The sequence below is a fragment of the Ammospiza caudacuta genome, chromosome 5, assembly GCF_027887145.1.
Source record: "Ammospiza caudacuta isolate bAmmCau1 chromosome 5, bAmmCau1.pri, whole genome shotgun sequence".
Lineage (NCBI taxonomy): Eukaryota > Metazoa > Chordata > Aves > Passeriformes > Passerellidae > Ammospiza > Ammospiza caudacuta.
This window is the reverse complement of record NC_080597.1, coordinates 27,944,403-27,964,193: the sequence shown is the minus strand read 5'-3', so window position 1 is coordinate 27,964,193 and position 19,791 is coordinate 27,944,403. Positions and strand designations below refer to the sequence as shown.

The following is a 19,791-nucleotide window of genomic DNA, read 5'->3' as shown; positions in this document are numbered from 1 at the left end:
CACCTGCCTCTCCTGCACCTGGTCCAAGGACAGCCTGGAGGGAATTTTTGTAGTGAAAAGCATTATCTTTCCCAGGAAAAGCTGATTCAGCACAGCTGCACAGCTCCTGAAAGGAAGTGCTTTGGGGGGTGTGTTAAGCATGCTTTTTTAGCCCTTTTCTCTCAGAGACTATAAATCTGGTTTTGTCGTAAAAAGCCATGAGCTATCCCCCATCCCATCTTTTTTGGGCACATTCTTGAGCATGTCCTGCAGCAAAGCCAGAGGGAGACAGAAAACCTGGTCTCAGACATAGCTCTGCCCCAAGTTCAAGAAGGACCAAACACACTCCCACTGTGGAAAAAAAAAAAAAAAAAAAGAACTTGCTTTATTTGTAAAGTCTACAAAATACAGAGGAGTCGGGTAGGACACATACTGTAAGTCAGAAAATAAATAAGTTTTTTTTTTGCTCTATATAAGTATAAGATAAAATGTGATTTGCATATATAAAATATAAAGTACGGCTCTGTACCAACATCCTGGCTGTGCCAAGAGGCGGAATGGCAAAGAGGACGTGAAAATAACTTATGTTCGTGCAATAAATAAACCCAAGAGGAGTCGGGGTGGGGGATGCCAACCACAGTGCCCCATCCAGGAGTGGCAGGCACCCCTCTACAGGGAAGAACGGAGGCTGCAGCCGAGGGCGGCTGGCGTGGCAATACCCAGGCAGGGGCAGAATGAGGGGCAGGGGAATCATCTACAGTAGGCAGCAGATCCCAAGATGGACCTGCCTCCTGCTCCCTCCCCTGTGCTGCCTGCATTTAGAGAACCCAGCTCTTCTCCAGCCTTGCAGCCTGCTCAAGAGCCAGTTGTCCCACACTGGTGTCCAAGCTGGAGGAAAACCAAAGGGAGGAGCCTACCTGCCTGCCAGGCAGCTCCAAGGAGTAGGGATGCTCTCCGCCCCTACTTTCCACCTCCTGCACCTCTACCCCTCTCTCTGCCTCCACATCTCTGACTCAGGGCCAGGAGCACCTTTCCATGGGCCTTGTAGGCAGTGGGGCACCCGGGAGGGCTTGGTGGAGCCATACAAGCTGGCCTGTGCTGAGCAAAACAGTGTTTATCTCTGCTCCAGCTGCCTCTGCTTCCTTCCTGCCGGTGCTGCTGCCTTTCAGACGGCCGGCCAGGCCGAGTGTCCCGTCAGCAGGAAGAGGCGTGAAGGATGTGCATGATAGAGAAAGATAAAACAGCACCACTGCTTCTCCCCTTTGTGGACAACAGCCAGGGCTGACCCACTCGCATCTCCCACCTCCCCCCTGCCCAATCGCTGTCACCCAATCTCCCCACCTCTGGGGTCCTCCAGCACCACAAGCTGCCACAGCGCTTTCCCATTCCATTCTTAATGCTTACCAGGCATTAACACACAGCCACTTTATCTCCCCCTCTGACCTGCTAACCTTCCCTTGCCATCTGCATCCCCAGAGATTTCAGACATGCTGGCACCTCTCCCCCTGCTCCAGCTGTGGCCCAGGTTGTCTGCCCAATGCCGATACCCTTCTATCATACCTTCTTCCCCTACACTGCAAGACCTCTCTCTCCTCTTTTCCGTCTCTGGGACATGCTCCTGGGACTGCCTGGCCCACATTTAACTCTCCCATGTCCTCGCAAAAAAGAGGCACCTGGCATTTTCCTACCAGCTTGGAGCTGTGGGATGCTTCCCCACTGTGTGGGTTCACTGTCTCCTGTCTGCACACCCAAGAGGGGAGGGGGCTATGGGGGCAACCAGTGAGGTCCTGTCCTCCATCCAAGCACCCACATAGCAGCAGCCCTCCCTACCTGGGGGAGCTGGAGGTCATGGGATGGGAGAAAGAGGATTTTGGGCACAGGTTGGGGAAGGGCTGGGAGGCAATTCATGGGTTAGGCACCCCGGGAAGGACTGTGTCCAGCCGGGGGACGGAGGCCAGCACTAGGAGTAGGCAGCCTGGTTGGTGCCGGACTTGACGATGGTGATGACGCTGGCCGTGGCCACCTTGGCGGGGGGCCCGTGAGTGGCCACGGTGCGGGCAAAGCCCTGCAGGGCCTCGTACTTGCCACGCAGGGTGTCGAGCTCCAGGCGCATGGCAGCGTTCTCCCGGGCCAGCTTGTCCACCTCCCACTCCAGCTCCATCTTCTGCTTCTGCAGCTCTTCCTTCTGGCAGACGCGCTTCACTCGGCAGCTGGCAGCATAACCCCGGTTTTTCAGCGTCCGACGACGCTGCTTCAGCCTCGCCACCTCCTCCTTGGAGAGGCCCCGCAGGTGGTGGTTGAGTTCCCGCACTGAGAGCCCCATCAGCTCCTCATCCGACAGCAGCGGAGTGTTCTCCCCCAGCTCCCGCTTCACCTGCCAGAGAGGGGGGTGGTTGGGTTGTCTGAGACCCCCAAAACCCTGACTCCCACGCCTCTGTTCCCACTGGTGCTCACCTTCAAAGCCTTGCTGGAGAGCCCGTCTGCAGCCATCCTTTCCTCACTCCGGCCCTGCTGAGCAGCCAGGAGAAAAGCCGGTTACTGCCAGCCCCGTGTTCCTCACCTCGGAAGAGAGGATACTGGCCCTGCTGGTCCCGTGCCCGCTGCCCACATCCCCCCCACCCCGGGCCGCATGACTCACCCACTCCTTTTAAAAAGTACATTGTAATAATATTTATAGCAGTGATGACTGCAAGCAATAATAATAATAATGGGGCAAGGATGGACCTCCCACCCTCCTTCATCCCATCACGAGAGGGTTGGGATGCTGCTCTGCCCAGGGGACCCAAAATGCCCCAGCCGCCTGCTGGGATGCCAAGCCTTCCCCGCGGGGAGGGAACACAGGCGAGATCCGCCCGAGGCTGAAAGGAAAGTAAAAGCAGCAGCCCCACCGAGTGACACCGTGGCGAAGTCACCCAGCCGGGACCCGCGGGGAGGTGCCGCCCCACCGCCCGGCCAGAGCCCCGCGGGTGCCGCCGCGAGGGTCGGGTGTCCCCAGCTGCGGGGGCGGCCGAAGGGTCGCGGTCACGAAGCGCAGGCGGGTGAAGTGGCCGCCCTGTGATTCAGCAGCGCAGGGGTGAAAGTCACGGAAGCGGTGCCTGCCCCTCGCCCATGGCCGGGCCCTCCGCGCCCCGGGGTCGGAGAGTGAGGAGGGGTCCGGGATTCCGGGCCGCAGCCCAGAAGCCTCTCCCCGCCTCGGGGAACCCCGGTCTCGGTAGGAGAGCCCTCGGAGTTTCGAGGGGGGCCGGGACGGGGCCGAGAGACCCCCGAGGGGAATGAGGGGCTGGAGGGGGGCGGCGGGAAAGGTGGAGCCGGGCCGGCTGGAAGCTGATGCAATCCGGGCCGGGGATCCGCCGCCGGAGCCGAAGGAGCGGCGCGGATCCCTCCAGGGCGGTGGCCGGGAATTGGAAAGGAAGAACCGACGGCCCCGAGCGCGGCGGTCCGGCCGGCCCCCCCGTCCCGTTCTTCCCAGCCCTAGTCCCGGTCCCGATCCCCGCCTTCGGCGGCGGCAGAGAGGCCTCCAGCCGGTGCCGGACCCCGCCGCCCCCTTTTCCCGGCCGCCCCGCGAGGGGCGAAGGCAAGCCGGGAGCGGAGGGGCCACTCCGGCCGGCGCTCACCTGGCGGCTGCGCTGCTCCCACGGGGCCGCTGCCGGGTCGGGGCGTCGGGCGGCGCCGCCAACCTCGCTCTCCGCGATTACTCACCCGCGGATTCTTTTCATTCATAAAAACACAGTCATGCGGTGACGTCACCCTTACCACGCCCCCTCGCCGCCGCTGCCGCGCGGGGCGGCCTCTGCCCTTAAAGCGCCCCGCCGTGCCAGCGTACGCCGCGCGGTGCCAGCACGCACCGCCAGCCGTGCTGTCAACACGGCCGCGCTGCAAAAGCGCTGGCTTGTACTCGAGCTCAGCGGTGGCGCAGGACCGATGACCGGCCGTGCCGGGAGCAGAACGCCCCACAGAAATGGGCCCCTACCGCTTGAAGAAGGGCAGCCCCACCCCTGTCGCCCCGCCCCTCACAAAGATGGCGCCTTCCACCCTCCTCCGGCGGCAGGCGGCGGGCGCTGCCTTAATCCCGCCCCCATGGCCCCGCCCCGGAAGCGACGCCTCTGATTGGCCCGTCCCGGGGGGCGGTGCCGGCGATTGGCGGGCGGCGAGGGGTGCGCGGCGGGCGGCGCGCGGGGGGCGCTGGGGGCCCGTCGTGCTTTGCCCGGCGCCATCCCCGGATCCAGCCTGATCCCGATCCCGGCCCCGCTGTCACCCGGCCGCGCTCCGGCCACGCCGTGCGTGCCAGGGCAGGGCCGGCGGAGCCAGGGGCCGCCTTTCCCTCGGGAGAAGCCGCCTGAGGCTCCGGGAAGATGCAGTTTTTTGGGCGGCTGCTAGACACCTTCAGCAGCGTCTCGCAGATCTTCTCCAACCCGTACCGCGTGAGGGAGGTGCCGGCCGCCGAGTACGCCGGTCACACGTGCCTGCAGGAGGAGGGCAGGCTGGCCCTCTACAAGAACAGCCTCTCTCGCTCCTGGGACTGCTTGCTGGTGAATCCGCAGAGCCCGCAGGTCGCGTTCCGGTGAGTGGCAGACCTTTAGCCGTCCCTGCTGATGTGGGAAAACAAAGACCCCACGCTGCCGATGTCGGGGCTGCTTCGAGGCCGTGGGGTGTTATGTTGAAGCATCAGGTGGGCTGGGAGGGGTGGAAGGCAGTGCGTGTGCTGGTGGAGGATTTGCCGCAAAACAGCTCGTGGAATCAGGACCAGGTCCAAACATTGCGACTACAGGCAGCCGTGGTATGGTTCAGGGCATCCATGTGTCCCTATGCATTTCTGCTGCTCGTTCCTGTTGGTGTTCAGCAACCACAGGATACTTCTGAGCAAAACCTAACATTGTTCAGGAACAGGGATGCTCTCTTCCAGCGAAGTAGTCTCCCTGCTTCCCTTGGAACAAGGACGACACTAGTTGGAGAAGAAGAGGAAAGTTCCCAGCACTGACATTTGGAAAAGAGCCGTTTCCCTCAGATAGAGGGGATTGGGGTTATTCCTTTAAGCAGGATGAACCCCATGCTTGCCTTTTCTCCAGGCTCTTCCAGCTGGACAACGAGGCAGATGCCCTGGTGTACTTTGAGCAGTATGCCCGGCAGCTGCGCCCTTTCTACGAGAGCTCGTGCCAGCCCTTGTCCCTGGAGGAGCTGCAGCAGCTCAGCGACTGCGTCCGCAGCTACCCCGGCTGGTCCCCGGCACACATCGCCGTGGAGTTCGGCCGCCGCGAGACCTTCCGGCACAACCACATCCTGAGGCAAGGAGCACGCTGTCTGCTGGGGGTCCCTGCTCAGAAGGAGCTTGGGAGGGCAGGCTGGGCTCTATTCTTTGCTGGGGAAGCTGGCTGGTGGGCTTACAGCCTGCTGCTGCGGGGCCTGGTGTTTGAAGTAAAGGATTGAGGTGTCCTGCTAGAGACACGGGTTAGGTTATTGCCACCCTCGTGGAGCAGATTTTTGGAGGAGGTTTTTGCTCACTTTGTAAGCAATGAGAGTGGAGGTATGGTAGGACTCTCTGGAAAGAGATTTGGGACACAAGGACTTATTTTTTCATGGGGAAGTTCTGCTGTAATTTAACCCCAACCAGCAGGTGAGCCCCATGCAGCCAGTCATCATTCTCCCACAAGAGGAAGTGGGGAGAGAATTGAAAGGGCAAAAGGTAGAAAACCTGGGTTGAGATAAAGAAAGGGAAAGCAAAAGCCATGTACACAAGCAAAGTAAAACAAGGAATTGAATCACTGCTTCCTATGGGCAGGCAGGTGTTCAGCCACCTCCAGGGCTCCATCACATATTGTGGTGACTTGGGAAGACAAACACCATCACTCAAAATGTCCCCCCCCACTTCCTCCTTCTCCCCATGTTTTATATACTAAACATGGTGTCATGTGGGCTGGAAAATCCCTTTGGTCACCTGTCCCAGCTGTGTTTCCTCCAGCCTCCCCTGCACCTCCAGTTTCCTTGCCAGTGGATCAGTATGAAAAGCAGAAAAGGCCTTGGCTCTGTGTAAATCCTGCTTAGCCATAACAAAAACATCTCTGTATTGTCAACTTTGTGTTCAGCACAAATCTAAAACAAAGTTCCACACCAGCCTCTGTGAAGAAAGTTAACTCTACCCGAGCCAAAACCAGCGCAGGTTTACTGAGGGATAGGGCAGACTGGTGAGGAGTTGGGGGGCTGGAGGGCAAATAGCAGCACCATTGCCAGGTTGCTGTGTGTAACCTGTCTTCTGCCTTCCTTTGGGCAGAGGGAGCTGATCCCATATGGAGGGCAGGACAAGAAGCAGCACATCAAGGAGAGAGTCCAGGGCGGGGCTGCTTGCTGTCCCTTCCCTGTCCTTCTTCCCTGGCAAGAGGCTGGTCTTTCCTGAGCCTCATGGTCACACCAGATGGGACAGATGGAGGGCACCTCTGTGTCAGCTCCTGGAGCAGCTGCCTGCCCTCCTCTTCCCTGTGCCATTCCCGGGCCTGACGCCGAGCCCTCTCTTGCAGCTGTGTGAACAGCACGGACAGCGAGGACGGCTGCACCCCGCTGCACCTGGCGTGCCGCAAGGGGGACGTGGATTGCCTGCTGGAGCTGCTGGAGTGCCATGCACGCGTGGACATCACCGACAAGAACGGGGAGACTGTTTTCCACTATGCCGTGCGAGGAAACAACCCCCAGATCATTGAGGTGGGAGCGACTTCTGGTCTGGGAGAAAGTAGGACTGGAATGTGTCCTCTCTGTGCTGTGCTAGAGATGGGAAAACAGCTACACACAGGGGAGGAGAAAGTCAGCTCCCTCTGTTGAGTTATTGCTTGAGCCTGATTTCAGCCTCTTGCATCCCCTTGTTACTGGTGCTGTTTCCCATATTCAGAGTGCAGATTCCACCCAGCACTGAAACAAGGACATTAAGCAAGTTTCCTCAGAAAGTAATCCTTCGCTGCTGTTTGCATCAGGCCTTCATCCTGCTTTTCCTCAGGCCTGTGGCTGTCTGTTCCCTCTCCCCTGTGAGCAGGGTGTTTGGTTTTGGGCAGAGTGCTCCTGTAGGGAAGTGTGTGCTGAGGCTGCCATGGGGGATCGTGTGCTGCCCACAGAGTGAAGGACAGTTTGGAGTTGCCCTGGGCTGTCCTGAGCTGCAGGACCTGCTGTTTGAACTGAGTGGCCTTGCATGGGGGACAGCGATCAGAGCCTCGAGGCAGAGACAGTCTGAAGTTGTAGGTGTTCTTGATGGCTGAGAAAGGCTGGGCAGAGTGACCGGGTTTGTAAGGCGTGGGTGGCCTTGCACATGGCTCCTGAGGTCTGTCAGCTCCCCAAGACTTGGTGTCTGAGCCTGTGACTGACTCTTCCCCACGGCTGCAACCCTCACATTTGCCCAATACCTGTTGTGACAGCTCTCTGTCTGCCCACCCATCCATGTTGGAGTTTCCTAATGCATGATGAGGTAGGATGAGGATCAGGGCTTGCCACGCTGTGGAGTGGGCAGTTAGGAACCTTGTATTAAAAAGATATCATCTTCTTTATTTCTCTGGTGGCATCAACTTGGCTTGTTGTCTGATCTGTCTCATGTTTGCTTGTTTTCTGTATTGATTCCTTGCTAAATCAAAGAAACTGAATTCCCATTTCTCATGTGTGCACCAGGCTTGCAGGGTTTCCCCAGTGTGGCAATGAGGTACTTTTCTGCAACAAAGCAGTCAGCATGTAACAGATCTGCAATTTACAGGGAGCAGGGATGGAGAGGACAGGCTGGAGCACTGTGAGGGGTCTTGTGCTCCAGAGTCAGTCCTCAGAGCGCAAGAAGAGACAGTGCTCTTCCATGTTGTCTGTCTACTTATTTGTTTACTGTCTCCTCCTTCCAGCTGCTGGGCAGACCCCTAACTACTGGCTTGGACCACCTGAACCACGAGGGGCTGACAGCTCTGCACCTGGCGTGCCAGCTGGGCAAGGAGGACATGGTTCGGTCCCTGCTGAAGTGCCGTGCCAGCTGCAGCGTCGTGGGCACGCTGGGCTACCCCATCCACACAGCTCTGAAGTTCTCCCACAAGGGGTATGTAGGGTCCCCTCCAGCCTGGGGGCTTGTGTGCTTGCACTGGCCCGGGCTGTGCTCAATAGGACAGGTCTCGTGTGTAGTCACTGGCAAAAAAAAAGGGAAGTGCTGGTGTGGGAAAGAAGGAAATGGTTTCAGAATAAAACTTATTTGTCCTGGAATTACTACCTTGTTCAGTATCAGACATCAGGAGAAAGACAGATTTAAAAAGATATGTTTGTGAAATGCTTTTTTTCAGAATGAGCTGTAGGAAGATGATGGGCTGATGCTTAGATAGTATTAATTGCTGTACCTCTGTCTTTGAGTGCTCTGATCCTAATAAGCTTTCATTTCAAAGCTTAGTTTTTACTATCTCCTGTAGACCAGAGGTACTCTTGACTCTTAATAACACACTCTGGAAGGGAATCAAAAAAAGCACAATATTTACTCCCTGTTTTCTTCGGAGAAATTAAATTCCATTTGTATATGCTTTATAACACTTAATGTTCAAAGAGTGTCCAGGCTCTACAAACAGGGCTTTCAAGACAACACTACCTGCTGATTGCTGATTTTTAAGCATTTTGAAAAGTACTTCCCAACATTAGACCTCCATTTACAAGCCCAGAATGGGGATAGGTCACTGAGGTTGCACTGGGGCTCTATCTCTTGTACAGGGTTTTTTGGTGGTAGTGGAGGAGATAACCAAATTTTATTAGCACACCTACCCTATTTTCTAGGCACCAGATATTGGTCTCTTCACAACAGGTGTGATTTTTCACTCATAGGGAAGTACACAGAATCTTAATTTCAGCAAGTATTTAACTATTAGAGTTCTATCCCCATGTTTCCATGAAAGAGAGGAGAAGAATTTTGCTTCTCAGGTTTGGAGAGTTTCCAGAAATTACATATTCCTGAATTAGAGAAGCACCCAGATGTTGCTCCACAACTTGTATTGGAGAGATTCTCCTGCTCCCAACACCACTTGGCTTGTGTGCTTCCTGCTGTGCCTGCACTTTCTGTGAAGGGCAAAACAAAAGTGCAGCTGAGGAGCTCGCAGGTGTTGCAGAGATGCTGCTGCTGCTGCAGGGTTTCCTGGTTTTCCTCTGGGCTGAAGGCAGGTGGTGATGTGAGTGGAGGTTTTGAGTCAAGACAGCAGCCACCCATCCTGTCATCTCACTGTTTCCCAGGTGTGCCCAGGCCATTCTGGAGGCAGATGCCAGCCAGGTTTGCTCCAAGGACCCGCGCTATGATGCCACTCCACTGCACTGGGCAAAGAAGGCAGAGGTAAATAGAGCCAATCCATGGGGAGGGCCTGTGCTGCTACCCAGCACCCAGTTAATTCCTTCTGTGGCTAACTTGTCTGAGTGCGTGTGCAGAGCCCTGGGAGTGTCAGAGGCCAGCCAGCAGCCCAGTGTTTGATTCTCTTTGCACTGTGCCAGTTGGTGCTGTTTGCCTCAGGGAATAGAGCAGCGGAGCCTTGCAGTGGAATAAATTGGTGGGCTCATTCCTAGTATTTCATCCATGGCTGTGAAGCTGCCAGCTTGTCCCTTTTCCCTTTTGTTGAAGAAATTGCAGCACTGTCCCTGAAGCATAGTTGCCCCTGGAGGGAGCTCTCTTCTCATTAGCTGCCGGTTTCCTGGGAGCAAACAGATTGCTGCCTCAGAAACTGCAGGGGAAGTGTGAGGTAGGCACAGAGTGGTGGTGAGTGGGGGAAAGTCCATCTCCTGCCAGAGCTGGGCAGGTTGGTGATATGCCATATTGGAGCACCTGAATGATGCTTTTTGCTGGCAGAGGGCATTGCTATAGGAGGGCTCTTTTCCCTCCTGCAGTAACCCATTCCTCTCAGAAATGTCCCTTGGAGTTTCAGAGCAGACTTGAATTTGCTTGGTTTATAAAGAGAAACTCAGAAGGCAGAATTTTTATTTCAGTCTGCAAGGATCCTGGCCTGAGTAGGAGCTGGCTTTTTTTCCATTGATCTCAGCCATTCATTATGGTTGTGTATCAGTCCCAAAGGATCCAGAAGCTCCAGCCAGATTGTGCAGCCACCATCTAGTTCTGTGGTAAAAGGCAGAGAAACCCCAGTGCTTGGAACAATTCAGCTGGCATCTGCCAGCCGCCTGTGTCCAGGCTAAGGCTCCCTCCTGTTGCCCTGCTTTGTTTGCCACGAGGCCTGGATGGTCGGAGTGCCCAGGCGGTTGTGCTGACGGCTGCTTTCTCTGTCCCTGCCGCGGTCCGGGCGCAGCTGGCGCGGCTGCTGCTGGAGCACGGCGCGGAGGTGAACGCCAGCAGCGGCACGGCCGACATGGCGCTGCACATCGCCGTGCAGAGGGGCCGCCTGGACTGTGCCATGGTGCTGCTGACGCACGGCGCCCACACCAACGCCCGTGGCCGCGACGGAAACACGCCGCTGCACCTCGCCATGAAGGTGAGCTCCTGCAGGGGCTGCTGGAGAGGAGAGACGGTTCTCTGGAAGGGTTGAGACAGCGACAGAGTCCTTTGAAATTCTGGCTGTTTGTGTGGGGTTCCCTTGTGGGTGCTTTGGCTAATGAAAAGGGGAGGGAAGGAATGAGAACTCATCTAGCGGCTCCGGACTGAGCTTTCCCTTGTTCCCTAGCATGACCACCTGGATATGATCAAAGCGATCATTGTCTTTGGAGGAGATGTTGAGATCCCCAATGATTTTGGAGAGACACCAGGACTGTTGGCAGCCAGGAGCAGCAAAGGTGAGGGAGCACGTCAGCAGCCTTACAGGGTGAGCCCAGCATCCTGTCTCCCCTTGGTGGCCAAAACAGTGTCTTGGGGAGAGGTGAAAACGTGCCATGCATGGGTGATGCTTCTCCAACATGCTTTCCCAGCTTCTAGTTGCTCACATAGTAGGTACCAGTACAGGCTTTGTATTAATAGCCCTTGATGAATTTCTCTTCTGTGGCACAGGGATGCAAGAAGAAAAGCTGGCATGCACTCCCCCCTTTCGGGCCACCATGTCAGGCACTGCAGGCTCACAACGGGATAGCGCTGCTGAACTGCCCAGGCACAGGCAGACATGGGCAGGTCTTCAGGGCCAAAGAAGTGTGTGGCACACACCCTTGAAACTGCACAGCAGTGGATATTCCTGCTGTGCACAAGTCCTGCTGCCTGGTCTTTAGGGAGAGATACCTGGGATGTTTTTGCCCTTCCCCAGGTCATCCCAGAGGCTTTGTGAGGGTCAGGCCTGCTGTGAATTCGGCAGAGCACGTTCCCCCGTGGTGTGCACATGCACTGATTCTGTTTCTGATCTGTAACTCCCCCTTGGTCACTGAAGGTGCGAACCGGAAAGTGCTCTTAGACCTGCTGCAAACTGTAGGCACCGAACGCTGCCACCCACCACCCAACCCTGACTCCCCAAGCCTGACACCATCTGCTGCCTCCTTCCTGGAAGGCCAACCTTCCTCGCGGAACAACCTCAACAGCTTAGGTAAAGCCTTCCCTGGCCCTCCCTCGCTTCTTTCCCTTCTTGCTTCACAGTGCTGTCTCAGACCTCTTCTTCAGATGGGCTGTGCTCTGGGAACTGTCAAAGCTCTCACTGCCTGCTGACTCTGTGGTGACTGTCCTCATTCACCTGTTCCAGGATCCCATCTCTTTTCTCTGCTTTTCCTCTCTCTGTATTCTGAACTCTTGTACTCAAAACATTTGTTTTATAGACCTGACACAATGTAGCTCTGTAAAAAGAAAAACTGATTCCCTCACATGTCTGGAAGAGGGGGCACTTAGCCTGCAGGTACTTTGTCCACTGGGTCATGTGTAGAAGGGAAAGTGCTGGTCTGCCTTGAGGACCTCCCAGTGTTGTGCTGGGCACAAGATTTAGAAGTGTCACTTATTCAGATCCTGGAGCACCTGGGAGAGGGAAGGGGTGAGGCCTGAGGATAAGCAACCTTGATCATGGGGTTTGTTACGCACAGGAAAAGCCTAGTGTGAGACATTTGATTGTATTGAACCTTATGGTCTGTGCTGCCCAGAATAAGCACATAGGTCAATTCTAAGAGATGGGCTTTGTGCCTTCAGGGAGCTCCAGAGCTCAGGAGGAGGCAACAAGAGGGATTGTGGACTAGGCAACAGGGGAGTTGACTTGGAGGGTCATGAGAAGAGCATCAAAATAGCTGACATCTGCTTGTGGACCACTTCCCATCTCAGGTTGGAGGTTTTCTTTGCAAAGGCTCTCCTATGGGGCCACAGAACAATCCTGGAATGTGTCTGTGTCACTATAAATCTCAGTGGCTGTTGACACCAGGACTTTCTTCTCACCACAGCCCAGTGAAAGCAACCCTTACCCAGTTCCAGCTCTGATGCAGTGATAGAGCAAAACCTTTTTTTATTGTGGGCTCTGCCCTTGAAGAACCTCCTCACCACAATTCATTGTCGTCCGCAGCCTCCTTCTGGCCTGGGTGCTGGCAGGAGTTTGTAACTTCTCTTCCCCCTTCTTTCTTCTTGTGGTTTCGCAGGCTGGCTTCTCACCTAGATTGGATTGGTGCCCCACACCCAGGGTGGCCTGGGTGAACGTCAGCTGAGGGGTAATGGCAAGTCACCCTGTCCGCACAGCTCTCCTGCCTAGGTTACTTTGAGGAGTAGATTTAGGTTTTATCCTAACAGCTTGCAGTAAACTGCGTAGTGGGCACGCTGCTGGGCTCTGCCTTCTCTCATCCACTGTGCACATCATCTGCTTCTCCAAATCCTGTCTTTTCCAGTGCATCTACAGCTGCCTGCTCCAAAGGGTGGTGTTGCTGTCCTTTGGTGTGGAGTTAATTTGGGGAATACCTGTTGGCTGTGGGTAATATGGCTTGTGTCTCCTGCAGGGACCTTTATTCGATGGGGGAGTTGGATATTCTCTTTTTGTTTATGGTGGAAATCAGTTACCACATTGGTGATCTCTAATTTATTTTTTCCCATTTGCATGTTCATGGCCCTTTAGGGTACAAGGACCTTCTGTATGTTTCCACAACGCTTGGACAGCTGTTGAAGGCACCAGATGTTGTGGACATGCCCTCCGAGGCTAGAAGAAAGTAAGTGAGGAGCAGCTTCTGTCTAGGCTCCTGTGCAACTTGAAGGTGAAATCTGTGTGTGAATTCTCCCCTCCCACACCTATGGGGATGGCATCCTCAGAGCTGATATTATTTCATGTCCATCAACATTGCAGTTTTTCCAGCATCTTTTGAGAAATCTTTTGTTTTCATAAATAACCCCTGCCTGTCCTGCCTGGAGTTGCAGTGGAGCCTGAGCTCAGGAGGTGAAACCCTGCTTTGTCCCTTCCCTGTGCTACTGGGCACCCAACACTGTTTTGGCTTTGTGTTTTCCCCATCTCTGCACACTGCCCTGATGTTCACTCAGCTCCTCTGCACTGTCTCGGCAGTGCCTGCGCCTCACCTTGTGTGGAGTGGAGAAGGAGTTGGCACTGAAGTGCTGCCGGCAGGATTTAGGTCTGTCTGCTTTTTTTATTTAGGACCCAATACCCATTACTGTGTAGTAAGGGACTTGGGTGTGGTTTTGGCTGGTCACTCTCTTTCTGGTGTAGAGGTTCGAGGTGGCTATGCAGGAGCAAAGGATGTTGCACCAGCTCTGACAAGCCTTAGTGGATGTGTCTTATTTGCACCTGAGAAGGCGCTGATGGATTTATTTATTCACCAGTTACACTGTCTGCAGCAATCTACTTGCTGGCATAGCTTCCTTTCCCCAGGGCCATGTTCCCACAGAGTGTTCTGTGATTCATAATCTGTCCCACAGCTTCCAGTCATCTGTGTGTGTCTCTCTGCAGTCAGGACCGGCTCCTGTGCTTGGATGGAGGTGGCATCCGTGGCCTTGTGCTCATCCAGCTTCTCCTGGCTATTGAAAAGGCTGCAGGCCGTCCCATTTGTGAGATCTTTGACTGGATTGCAGGGACCAGCACTGGAGGGATCTTGGCCTTGGCTATTGTACATGGTGAGGACATAATGGATCCCTTCTCATTCTGGTTCCTCCTGGGGGAGCAGATGTGTGGTGGGAGCTGCCTCTCTGAGTCCTGCCAAAGGAGAGAAGGGATGTTTCTTAATGAAGGAAAGCCTCGACCTGGCTTTGCGCTTGCTTCTCATGTCAGCTGGCTTTGAGCCGCTTTCTGGATTTTGGGGAGTGCATGGTGGCAGAGTTCAATGTTCTGTATTTCCTGTGCTCTTCACAGAGGCCTTAGGGCAAGGTGTTTGATACATTCTGGTAACGGGAAGCTGCTCCGAGCTTGCTCTTCCTCTCTAATCCTTCCCAGTCATGCTGCTGAGAACCAAGGAGATGACAGGCAGCTTGGGAAGGGAATTGGATTGGCAGTGATGCCTCCCAGCTCCCACTTGTCCTGGGGAAGCCTTGCTCTGATGTGCTGTTTGTTCTGCCTGCCTTTCCTCCCACTGCCTGCTCCTGCCAACACTGTTGCCCGTCTCAGGGAAGTCCATGGACTACATGCGCTGCCTGTACTTCCGCATGAAGGACATGGTGTTCCGGGGCTCTCGGCCCTATGAGTCCGAGCCCCTGGATGAGTTCTTGAAGAAGGAATTTGGGGAGAACACCAAAATGACAGATGTCCGAAAACCCAAGTAAGTCCTGCCGCGGGCTGTGCTGGTTGATGCTGTCTCACACGTGCTCTAGACCTGTGTCAGCAGAGATGCTCAGCCTTAGAGCAGATCTGGAGGAGTGTGATGTGCAGACTATTGAAGCCATAAGCATTTTTTTTCCATATTACACTCATTCTCTCATGTCTGCTTCTCCAGGGTTATGGTGACAGGGACATTGTGTGACCGACAGCCAGCTGAGCTCCACCTTTTCCGGAATTACCCTGTACCAGAGACAAAACGCTCCACTGAATACAAGACAAATGCGTCTTTCCAGCCACTCACTCAGCCAGAAGGTAAATGATGGTACACACAAATCTAACTGGTTAGTTTCATCCCTCAGATTTCATGCTCTTCCTCCCTGAAAATCAGCAATGGCTCATCCCTGGTCTTGGCTTGTAACTAGGTCCTAGTGATGGTTCCCATTTTTTCTCTCTCCTCCTCCCTTGGCTTCTCCTGAACCTCACTAGCCAGGCTCTGTTCCAGTAGATAAGAGAACGGGTCTGCTAGAGGAGTCCTGCATCTTTCCCTGGGCTCCTACAGAAAAACATGGAAATGCCATGTAACTGAAGCATGCAACCCCCTCCAGCTTGCTTCCTGGTCTGGCACACATACCTGGTTCACTATCAAAATAGCAGCAAGAAAATGGATAGAGAGTGAATTTTACCCAGGATATGTAGGAAGTGGTGAGAATATCTTTTAAAGTCCCTTGGTGTCATCCTGTGCATCCAAGCGCCCTGCTGTTGGTAGAAAGAGGCACAACCATGTAGGGCAGGGTTTCCTGGGATTGCAAGCCATCCTGATTTGTGTTGGTGGAGCTGGGGAGCTTTTTGTGCACAGCAGAGTTGCTGCAGGAGGCCTTTTTCTCTCTGTCCCTCACAGAGCAGCTCGTGTGGCGCGCTGCCCGCTGCAGCGGTGCAGCTCCCACTTATTTCCGGCCCATTGGCCGTTTCCTGGATGGAGGGCTGCTGGCCAACAACCCCACCCTTGATGCCATGGCAGAGATCCACGAGTACAACAAGACGCTGATCCAGAAGGTGAGGGAAATCCTAGCCTTGACTGGTAACTGGAGGGTTTTGGCCCCACTGAGCCTCTGTTGAAGAAGAAGCGGGTTGTGAGAGTGGATGCATCTTAGTGGATAAACAAGTTAGCAGTGCAGCACCCTAAAAGGGAGCGTATGGAGGGGGATATGTGCTGGGAATAGTGTCTGGGAGGTGAGATACCTCTCTTAACAAGGGTGTGAGATGGGCCTCTCCTTGCTTCTTTGAACCAGAATGATTGAATGATGGTTTTATGTGGCCCTTGATATGGCTCTGCAGGGCCTTTTGCTGCCCAAAAATAAGTGGAGAAGACAAGGGTATGGTACTCTGCAAGGCTGAAGAGTGAATGTCTTGTGTGGTGTGGCAAGTTCTTCAAAAAGTTGAATAACCAGTGGCAGCTATTGCTCCCTATAGCTGAAAGGGGAGATGTGTTGCCAAAGCGACTGAAGAGTTGGACTGCTTCGTGGTCATCTGGTCCTAGGACTCATCTCCAGGGGGTCCCATGGGTTTGGGTGTGGTCAGGGGAGAAGGGACAGAGCAGTGCAACTGCTGAAGTCCTGTGGGTTGCAGCTGTCTCAGCAGGCCATACTTTGGGGGAGGATGGGGGAAGAAAAGGCAGCTGAGCCTTTTGCCTTGGTTTTCAGAGCTTCCCTGGGAAGCTGCTGTGAAAGAGATGCTTCACTTTCATTGTTGGTCATTGCAAAGAGCTCTTTTGTTTGTCCTCAGGGTCAGAAGCAGGAAGTGAGGAAATTGGGGTTGGTGGTGTCCCTGGGAACAGGGAAGCCTCCGCAGGTCGCAGTGAGCTCTGTGGACGTTTTCCGCCCCTCAAACCCTTGGCAACTGGCGAAGACCGTCTTTGGGGCCAGGGAGCTTGGCAAGATGGTGGTGGATTGTGTGAGTACTGGGAGGAGGGGATGGCAACAGACCCCTGGGGCTGCTTGTTGGGAGGGAGAGAAGGTTTCCAGTTTGCAGCTTCCCCCTTTGAGAAGTAAATTCTGCTCTGACTGTGGATGTAGTGGGTAACTTAGATATTGCAGGAGCACTGCAGGCCTGAAGACCTGTCTGATTCTTTGGGGTTCAGAGTGCCCCAAAGGGACACTCATCCCCAAGGGATATTCTTGCAGCTGAAAGGAGCTAAGGACAGGATGGTGGTCAGTGACTCTTAGGAACATTTGCAGGTGTGAGTTTGTGAAATTTGATATCTTTCCAGGAAGAATTGTTTATCATCTGAGCAACGTGGGGGAAAAAATTAATCATCCCTCAGAAAACAGCTATTCATTTTTCTTTAGAAAAGCTTTGTTTTTCCCTCTGAGGAAATTAGTAAATAGTAGAGAGAGTCATTAATTAAAAACAATAGTTGAGAGCTGTGGTTAGGAGTGTGTAGTTGGCATATGCACTTGTGTGCTTCAGGAAGATGATCATTACATATTGTTCATGAAAACACTCTAAATGGATGAAAGCCAGAAAGATCAGAACTAAAGTTCTGACTATGATTTTGATGTTGTTGCTTTATCTCCTTTTTAGTTTCCTAAAGTGAGAAAATACCCAGAGTCCTTTTGCTTCTCCTGTTGTTTATCTCAGGGCTCCCAGAGAAGCTGTCCCAGGATAGCCCAGTAGACCTGGAGTAATCACAGGCTCTGCTGTACAGGGCTTGGACAGAATGGATACAGATGAAATCCCAAGGAGGCTGTCACTCTGATCATCCTGGTATTGCCATGAGGCAATCCACTCTGTGCTGGGATGTATGAAGGGTCTGTAGGTCGCAGTTCTTGTGTCCCAAGGATCAGGAGCGCTGCCCTTATGATAAAAGTAAAGAAAAAGAAGAGCCACCCAGCTCTTGGTGGCGAGCAGTGCCATCCAGGATGCCCTTGCTCTTGGTTTTTATTTTCCCTCTGGGGCTTGGTGCCAGGGCAGCCTGTGGTGGGCAGGGAAGGGCAGGCATGCTGTGAGTGAGTGCCTGTTTCTCCTTCAGTGCACTGACGCAGACGGCCCAGCTGTGGATCGTGCCAGGGCCTGGTGTGAGATGACGGATGTCCCCTATTTCCGGTAGGAGCTTCCTTTCCTCTCTCTTGCACAGCCCTATTTTTGTCCTCTCACTTCAGACCTGGCTGTGCCGTGCGTCATCCCAGATGGCATCCCCTCCAGAGGCATTCCTGCCAGACCTGCCCCTGCACACGCGTCAGTGACATGAGGGAGCCTGCCTGGCCCTCCACAGGGGCTCAGGCACCCAGCACGCCTGGTCTGGCCTGCTTGAGGGAGCTTTGGGAGGTGTTGTCTTGCATGGCCCCTTGGGATGTGCATCCTGCCCCGTTGCACCCTGCACAGCCCGTTTTAGACTTGTCCCTGGTGTGCTGCAGCTGCTTCACTGTGGCTCAGCCTTGAGTGTGCCTGGCCTTGAAGGAGGGGGAAGGTCTGTGCTCTGCAAGCCTGACAGACCAAGGGCCTGGCAGTGGGAGCCGCCTGATGGGAGTGTCCTACTGGTGCCTGGTCAGCTCTGTGTCTGTGCCCAGCTGCTGATGCTGTCTGTGCCCGCAGGCTCAGCCCTCAGCTGCACACGGAGGTGATGCTGGACGAGGTGAACGACACCGTGCTGGTGAACGCCCTGTGGGACACCCAGCTCTACATCTACCAGCAACGGGAGCAGTTCGAGCAGATGGTGCAGCATCTCTGCCTGTGACTGACCTGGAGCTCCCACTCTGCGTTATGAAGGCAAGGAGCAGCAAGGAGACACTGGCATCGCTCAGATTTGCCCTTGAGCCAAGGTGTCGAGGTGATGGACAGACTTGTGGTAATTGAGAGGAATTAATATTGAATAGACACCAGTGCACATACACATGTATTCCCAACACAGAATGTATGATAGCTGTGAAATGCTGACAGTTATCTTTGTGCTGTAACCCCATCTCTGCTGCTGTGCTTGGTTCTGCTGCCCTGCTCTCTGACCCAGAATCCAGAGCCCTCACTTACTTGTCTTGAGCTGTGGCAGCTGGAATGTCTCCTGTCTGTGCAGTACCTCCACTGACAAAGCACCGTGCACCTTCCTATGTCACAGAATGGGCCTAGGCCTGATAACGTTTCAGGGATTGCTTGGCCCACTGGGCCCAAGGTATTTCAGAGTGTATAGTTTGGGGAAAAGGGATTGTTTTTCTCTCAACACACCCAGTTTGAAGGGGAGCAGAAATGCTGCAACTTTTTGCAGTGGATGCAATGCAGAAAGCTACAACTGGCCTTGGGGAAGTCTTTCCTGAGACAGTTGTCTTCTGCAACAGCTTCTCCTGTTCCTTCTGAGATGGGCTGGCAACACTGCCTGGAGAGGGAGCAGCCTCCCCCACCCAGGACTTTATTGTGCCACTGATTTGCTGTTACACTTTGCTCAGGGGCGGAGATGTGAAAGCCTGTCTTTACAGCAAGCTCAGAGGAAAGGACAAGAGCCTTGGCTTTGTAGAAAAATAATTTCTCTTTATTCTTAACATGAAACTGAAATGCTCTGAGATCAGTTCCCACCAAAGAAGCCAACCCTGGGACAATTTGGATTTACTTTTTTATTACAACTGGAAATTCTACTGTGATTGCTACACCAGTCATTGTTCCTGCAGTAATTTTTGCATATTTATAAATAATTTATGTATCTGTTTGGAGATGTTTTGAGGAGTAACCTGAAAAACTGAATTTTTAATGGTTTTCTTTTGAGTGAATGAACTGCTGCTGCCTGTTTCTGTGAGACACTAACATGTCCTAAAATAAAGAGGGATTTGCATTTGTTTCCAATGTCATGCAGTCCATGGTGGTCTTGTCTTTGTCTCCATTGTAGGAGTTCTCAGAGGGGTTCTAGGCCTGCAGACTCTGAATTTCTTACAGGTAGAAAATCAGAGAAAGGGCTCTTGAGACACAGCATTTATACCCTTTGTATGGGCTGAAGAGTTGAATGAGCTGTCCCTGCAGCATGTGGGTGCTATGAGTGGCTGACTACCCCACAGCAGCTGCAACCAGAGTGGAGAGGCTTTGGACCAGCTGCAATATGAGGATCCTCTTGGAGCTGTCCAGGCTTAAAAAAATAGAACAGTAGGTTTTGCTTGATCCATCTCTTCCCAGGCACGCACCCAGAAGAAATTACGATGGCAGTGCTGGTCCCAGCTCACCAGAGGTG

At 53.9% G+C, this 19,791-nt stretch overlaps 2 protein-coding genes across 3 annotated transcripts; one reads left to right on the top strand and one right to left on the bottom strand.

Annotated features, from left to right (window-relative positions):
• Positions 1-375: 375 nt before the first annotated feature.
• On the bottom strand, positions 376-3,691 carry MAFF (MAF bZIP transcription factor F). 2 transcript variants are annotated; one of them, XM_058804499.1, is made up of 3 exons: positions 3,594-3,691; positions 2,434-2,487; positions 376-2,353 (listed from the first exon to the last, which is right to left on the bottom strand). In XM_058804499.1, exons 2-3 carry the CDS (start codon positions 2,467-2,469, stop codon positions 1,940-1,942), a joined length of 450 nt encoding a protein of 149 aa, XP_058660482.1. In that variant the 5' UTR covers positions 2,470-2,487; positions 3,594-3,691; the 3' UTR covers positions 376-1,939. The 2 variants fall into 2 exon arrangements, with proteins under 2 accessions (XP_058660482.1, XP_058660481.1); XM_058804498.1 differs by having other exon boundaries at positions 2,434-2,490; positions 3,594-3,670.
• Positions 3,692-4,331: 640 nt separating this feature from the next.
• On the top strand, positions 4,332-19,388 carry PLA2G6 (phospholipase A2 group VI). Its single transcript, XM_058805429.1, has 16 exons — positions 4,332-4,540; positions 5,046-5,261; positions 6,489-6,669; positions 7,836-8,023; positions 9,190-9,286; positions 10,245-10,427; positions 10,617-10,725; positions 11,304-11,456; positions 12,948-13,038; positions 13,788-13,951; positions 14,439-14,589; positions 14,764-14,900; positions 15,487-15,641; positions 16,371-16,538; positions 17,617-17,690; positions 18,180-19,388. Exons 1-16 carry the CDS (start codon positions 4,332-4,334, stop codon positions 18,319-18,321), a joined length of 2,418 nt encoding a protein of 805 aa, XP_058661412.1. The 3' UTR covers positions 18,322-19,388.
• Positions 19,389-19,791: the final 403 nt, after the last annotated feature.

Bases quoted from the DNA above. Each gene is read 5' to 3' on its own strand.
- MAFF (XM_058804499.1), bottom strand. From the start codon at position 2,469: ATGGCTGCAGACGGGCTCTCCAGCAAGGCTTTGAAG. The intron at 2,354-2,433 runs GTGAGCACCAGT...CCTCTCTGGCAG, and splicing joins TCTCCAGCAAGGCTTTGAAG to GTGAAGCGGGAGCTGGGGGA.
- PLA2G6 (XM_058805429.1), top strand. From the start codon at position 4,332: ATGCAGTTTTTTGGGCGGCTGCTAGACACCTTCAGCAGCGTCTCGCAG. The intron at 11,457-12,947 runs GTAAAGCCTTCC...ATGGCCCTTTAG, and splicing joins GAACAACCTCAACAGCTTAG to GGTACAAGGACCTTCTGTAT. The intron at 13,952-14,438 runs GTGAGGACATAA...TGCCCGTCTCAG, and splicing joins GGCCTTGGCTATTGTACATG to GGAAGTCCATGGACTACATG.